Source organism: Chenopodium quinoa, unplaced genomic scaffold (assembly GCF_001683475.1).
Source record: "Chenopodium quinoa cultivar QQ74 unplaced genomic scaffold, ASM168347v1, whole genome shotgun sequence".
In the NCBI taxonomy this organism is placed as follows: Eukaryota; Viridiplantae; Streptophyta; class Magnoliopsida; order Caryophyllales; family Amaranthaceae; genus Chenopodium; species Chenopodium quinoa.
The window spans coordinates 1,175,182-1,181,752 of NW_018742798.1; the positions used below are offsets into that span (position 1 = coordinate 1,175,182).

The 6,571-nt window shown below is 39.9% G+C and overlaps 1 protein-coding gene across 1 annotated transcript; it reads left to right on the top strand.

Moving 5' to 3' along the window:
• Nucleotides 1–751: 751 nt before the first annotated feature.
• LOC110724996 (DNA damage-inducible protein 1-like) lies at nucleotides 752–5,125 on the top strand (the record flags this gene model as incomplete). Its single annotated transcript, XM_021904477.1, has 3 exons — nucleotides 752–766; nucleotides 858–977; nucleotides 4,505–5,125. Coding segments are annotated over exons 1-3 (756 nt in total), but the record flags the coding sequence as incomplete, so codon positions are not given.
• Nucleotides 5,126–6,571: the final 1,446 nt, after the last annotated feature.

A 6,571-nucleotide genomic window follows, 5' to 3' on the forward strand; every position in this document is an offset into this window, starting at 1 on the left:
CATGCTCATTTCAAATTCTCCACTCATAAGGTCAGCAAAATACTTGCATAAAGATTCGTTAGTTGCACCAAATAAAATATCATCAACATAAATTAGTACAACTAAGATATCAGTTCCATTTGACTTTAAGAACAAAGTTTTATCAATTTTGCCACGTTTAAAACCATTTTCCAAAAGGAACTTAGATAATCTTTCATACCATGCTCTAGGAGCTTTCTTTAACCCATAAAGAGCTTTGTCAAGCTTATAGACATGGTTTGGGAACTTTGGATTTTCAAACTCAGGAGGTTGTTCCACATAGACTTCCTCATTTAAATATCCATTTAAGAAAGCACATTTAACATCCATCTGGTACAGCCTAAATCCCATATAAGTAGCAAAGGCAATGAGTAAACGAATAGCCTCTAACCTGGCTACTGGAGCAAATGTCTCTTCATAGTCTATTCCTTCCTGCTGGTTGAAACCTTGTACAACTAGTCTTGCTTTGTTCCTGACAATAATACCATGTTCATCTAGTTTGTTTCTGAATACCCATTTTAGTCCAATGGACTTCTTATCTTTTGGTCTAGGTTCCAGATGCCAAACTTTATTTCTTTCAAATTCATTTAATTCAGCATGCATAGCATTAATCCAGTCAGCGTCAGTTAAAGCTTCAACATAATTCTTAGGTTCCATGGAGGAAAGGAATGCACTGAATGCACAGAAGTTCCTAAGCTGAGATCTGGTTTGAGTTCCTTTTGTGATATCACTCATGATTACATCAACTGTATGTGATTTCTGATATTTCCAGGGCCTTGGAGTGAAATCCTTGATTGGATACAATTTTTCTTCATCATTGTTGACTGGTTCTTCTGTAGGAACTTGTTCATGGAACTCAGTTTGAACTTCTTCAGGTGTTTCCACATTCTGGTCTTCATTATGAACATCAGTCTGTTCTTAAAGTGGAGTTCCTGGTGCATTCTGCATCTCAGGTTCAGGTGTTGCTTTAGGATTCGTTACTTCAGCAATTTCAACTTGCTGCTTCTGCTGTGATGCTGGTTCCTCATCTGGATTCTCTTTACGCACAAGTCCAATTTCGAAATCATCATTGATATACGTGTTTTATACAATGGTTTTCCCCGGTTTTACTTAGTAATTTTATATGGTTTTGAGCTCTACGGAGCCATTTCTTGCTAACAATCTCTTCTTTAGTGTATTCGATTGTTTTAGTAAGCTTTTCAGGAATATGAAGCGTTTCTAGGCAATTGGACGTGTTTTTAGTAGATTCGGAAGAGTTGATAGCCAAGAACTGCAATTTATGTGGAGTGCCCGACCGGGCATGGCTTGCCCGGGCAGACCGGGCAATGAAGAGTTCACAGGAAGAAGCCCAATTCTGAACGGTGCAACGCGCGCCCGATCGGGCAGGCTTCGCCCGGTCAGACCGGGCGATGAAGAAGTCAAGTTATGAAGATGCAATTCTGGAAACGTGTTACGCGCGCCCGACCGGGCGAGGTTCGCCCGGTCTGACCGGGCAAAGAAGGAAAACTGTCGTATTTTACGCAGCCTTCCTCCGCCCGATCGGGCGAGGTTTGCCCGGTCTGACCGGGCGATGTTCAAGATTGCGCGATTTCAGCTATTTCCGAATTTCTATCTTTTGAGGGTATAAATACCCTTTTGTAATTAACTTTTAAGGGGAGTTTTTCATTAGTTTTTCTCCTTAAGCCCTAGAAAACTCTCAAGAACCCTAGTTTTATTTCCTTTAAGCAATTTCAATCTTTTAATCCCAGATTAATCAATTGTTCATCAACAATTTGAGTTCTTTCAATTGGAGTAATTGGTATTTATCTTACTTCACTCTTTTCTGATATTCACTGTTCTCTAAATATGTTTTCTTTACTGTTTCTTGTTTTTGAACTTGATTTTGATTTTATTATGATGTGTGAGTAGTTTCCTTAATCCGGGATCTTGCTAAGCTCGATTATGATTGATGTATAAAGTAGATCTTTAAATTCCCCAATAATAATCCCAATTGACATGCTTAATTGATTGTGTTTATGCCAATACTAGATTAGGAATAATTAGTATTGTTATCATCCCTTTGTTCTTATTGCAACGGAAGTTGGGTATTAACGGGATTAGGTTATTCCAATTAAGGGTTTGAAGATCATCACGGAAGTAGATGATTGAATAATTAGGAATCTAGGCATGGTGTTTAATGTCCCTTGTTCGCTTGATTCCACGGAAGTAGGCTTGATAGTTAATTTGGGAAGCCATTGATAACTTGGAAGAGACCTTTGGTATTATTATTAGGGATTGCTTTTCTTCTTGTCAATTGATTTATATATTGGGGGTAGATTTATTAGTTTATCAATCATAATCGTGGTAATGCTTGATCTTGGATGCTTTAGTTTATTGATTAATATTTCCTCTAGTTAATTGTGTTATTTAATATATTAGTTGATTATTATCATCCATTATTGATTGGTGACGTGCTTAGTGATTAATTGAGTCTGATTAATTGAATGAACCATAGTCTCTTGGGATTCGATCCTTACTTGCCCTACTACACAGTTAGAAGGAATAGTTAGGTTATTTTTGTTAGGTACGCGATAAGCCTATCAAATTTTGGCGCCGTTGCCGGGGACTAACGGTTTCATATTGATTTTCCGTGATTCGTTTTTACTAAGCGTTGTTTGTTGCTTCGGCTATTGCCTCCTGTGTTTTTGATGTTCTTTGCCTAGTTCTTTGTTGTATGCAAACACGTCGCTCAGGGTCAGACGACTTAGTGCCTCTCGATTCAGAAATTGAAGCGACTGCAAGAAGACGAAGAAGTAGAAGAAGAGCAGGTAACAGAAATATGGAAGACCAAGCAACAAAGTCTCTTTTGGAGTACGGTATCCCTGACACAACAACCGGACTCCTTTCTAGCATTGTTAGACCACCTATCACCGCTCAGAATTTTGAATTGAAACCGCAGTTTATTCAATTCATATCCAATGATTCATTTGCTGGCACACCTCTTGATTGCCCAGTGAATCATATAGATGGTTTCTTGGAAAAGTGTGACACTATGAAGCTGAATGGTGTTACAGATGATGCTCTTAGACTTCGCCTTTTTCCATTCTCATTACGGGATAGGGCGAAGGAATGGTTAAGAGATGAGGGTTCTGGTTCCTTTGATACATGGGATAAACTAGTAAAAGCTTTTCTGGTCAAGTTCTTGGGACAAGAAAAGACTGCAAGATTAAGGAACGAGCTATCCACTTTCAGGCAATCAGATGAAGAATCCTTATATGACGCATGGAGGAGATTCAAGAGATTACAGAGACAGTGCCCTCATCATGGCATACCTGAATGGATGTTAATCCAAACCTTTTATAACGGTCTAACCCATGAATTCCGGATCTATATCGACGCCGCATCTGGAGGCTCCCTTTTAACTAAAAATCCAACCGAAGCAAAGGAGCTGGTTGAGAAGATGTCAGCCAATGACAACTATCACCCAGGCGGCCGAAATAGTGTCAAGAAAGGAGGTAAATTAGATGTTGATGCTCTAACTCTTTTAACTAGTTCTGTGCAGGCACTTTCAAGCAAGTTCGATAGATTACAAACTGGATCTTCTAATAATGTGCTAGAAACTTGTCAAATGTGTAATACTCAAGGTCACATCGCACCTAATTGCCCACGAAATTCGAATGAGGTATCAATTGAGGAAGCCAATGCCTTCTACAATTCCAACCCTAAAAGACCATACGATCCCCATTCTAATACTTATAATGAAGGTTGGAAGAATCACCCAAATTTCTCATACAAAAACACCCAGGCCCAGCAAAATCCACCTCCGCCCCCACCTCGAAACAACAATTATAATCCACCTGGTTTTCAACCAAGACCACCCCTAGTACAACAACCCATGCAACCTATGCAACCACTCCCTCAAAAATCCAATCTCGAACTAATGATGGAGAACTTCATCAACACCACAAATAATTCCATCCAACAGTTACAAGCCCAGAATAAGCTCATGGAAAATCAAATAAGCCAACTTGCTCATCAAGTCGGCCAATCTTCAAAAACACCAGGTACGTTTCCTGGCCAAACAGAGCAACCACAAAAGGGGCACATGAATGCTGTAATTTTAAGGAGTGGAAAACAGTTGGAAGACCTTCCCGTAAGGGAACCATCAACGATAGATATTGAGGGAATGAGTGAAAAACAGGGGATTTTGCAAAATTCTTCTTCGCCCGGTCAGACCGGGCAATGTCCGCCCGATCGGGCGCGAGAAGCAGTCGACGAAAAACAGGGGACTGTGCGAATTTCTTCTTCGCCCGGTCAGACCGGGCAAGGTCCGCCCGATCGGGCGCAAGAAGAAATTCCAGACAAACAGAAGAACATAAGCAGCTCTTCTTCGCCCGGTCAGACCGGGCAATCACTGCCCGACCGGGCGGGAGATCCAGACAGCCTAATTCCAAGGAATGATGTTCAAGAAAAGCCACGGGAACCGATCCCACCTCTCGCCCCATACATGCCAAGAGTCCCTTTCCCACAGAGGTTAGCCCAGGCTAAGTTAGAGAAAAAGTACGGTAAATTTCTAGACATCCTTAAGAAACTTCACATTAATATACCGTTCTTGGATGCAATTTCTGAAATGCCTTCTTATGCAAAGTTTTTGAAAGACATGCTATCTAACAAGAAGAAGCTTGCAGAGAATGCTACTGTTTCTCTAACTGCAGAATGTAGTGCCATTCTGCAAAACACTCTTCCTAAGAAACTAGGTGATCCAGGCAGCTATTCAATCCCAGTGAAGCTCGGAGATATAGAGATCAATAGAGCGCTATGCGATCTTGGTGCAAGTGTAAGCCTTATGCCGCTCTCCATCTGCGAAAAGCTTCAAATGGGTGAGCTAAAGCCTACAAGGATATCTCTGCAACTTGCAGACAGGTCAGTTAAATTTCCCCTCGGTATACTTGAAGATGTTCCATTGCGAGTTGGTAAATTCTTTATTCCATGTGATTTTGTTGTTATGGAAATGGAAGAAGATGCCCATGTCCCTATTATTCTTGGTAGACCATTCTTAGCTACTGCAGGTGCAATTATTGACATGAAGAATGGGAAAATAACATTTGAAGTAGGGGATGAGAAAATGGAGTATTCATTACTGAATGCTATGGGAAATCCGTCTATGGGTGAGACTATTTGTCAAGTGGATGTCCTCGATGATCTACAACAAGAACAACTTCCCCTGATCAAAAAGGAAGATGCTCTTGAAACGGTGTTGATAGGGAGTATCCATGATGAAGATTGGGAAGTAAGGGAGTACACGAGGCTACTAGAAGACGCAAAAGCTAATCCAATCATCGCTCCAGTCAAGGAAGTCCTTAGTACATCGAGTGTTGGGGAGAGTTCGACGCCTCCCGAGGTAGAGTTGAAACCCCTTCCATCTAATCTTAAATATGCATATCTTGGTCCTAAAAAAAAAAAAAAAAAAAAAAAAAAAAAAAAAAAAAAAGTCCAGTCTCCTTCGCCCGGTCAGACCGGGCAAAGAGCGCCCGATCGGGCGCGACGGAATCCTGCGGGCTTATATTAGGGATTTCAGCGTCTTCTTTTCTTCTCCGCTTCCTTTTGAGGAGCCGTCGAGATTCCTATGCTCTCCTTACGCTGCAATGAGGCCATTGCCGCATTTAGCTTGGGGGAGTTGCTTCGTACATGTGGTACTCTCTCTCTCCTTATCTCTCTTATCTTTCTTGTTTTATTTTAGTGTAGTTATTTTAGTTTTTTTTTTTTTTTTTAAAAAAAAAAAAAAAAAAAAAAAAAAACATACAAAAAATACGATCCAATGAATAATAAATCATGCTTCCCTGTGCCCCATTCATGAAAATTGTTTTAATTCTTGGTATATGATGACGAGTATTGTGGATAGGTTAGCCATGATTTGATGTTTGATTACTTGGATGTCTTAACATGAGTCAATTTTGCCCAACTACTTGTGAATATAGTGCTTGACTAGTTGATTTGGTTAGGAATGTGTGTTAGTTCCTGGTATGTCAATGAAGTTGAGTATTGGTTTATAACTTTGAGTAATGTTTGCATGACTCATTAATATGCACATTGAGGAGGACGAAGGCATTTGTTCCTCTAGGTGGCTTTCAGACGATATTAGATACATTTGTTCCCTTCTTGCTACCCATGTTGTTGCTTGTGCCCTTTTATTGTTTATTTTGCCACATTACAAGCCTATTTAAGCCCCATTGGTTACTAGTCCCAAGCTTGGCTTGGGGGAGCTAATAGTGAGTGAGGTGAGGGAGTTGTAGTGTGCATGTAATCTGCACAATTTTGGGTGGATTTGAGAAGTTTTTATTTGTTCTTATTGTTGTGGATTGAAAAAATTGAAAATTTATTGTGCAAAGAAAAAATTCCAATGTGAGATGAAAAAAAGGGAAAAGAAAGAGCAAAAGAAAAAAATTGTTTCAATGTTCAAGTGTTCTAATTGAAGGCTGCTCAAGAAAAAAAAAGAGAGTTCAAAGTTTGTTTGTTCACTCAAGTTCTATAATTTTATATTTTGTATATATGAGTGAAATTTTAAGTGTTGGAA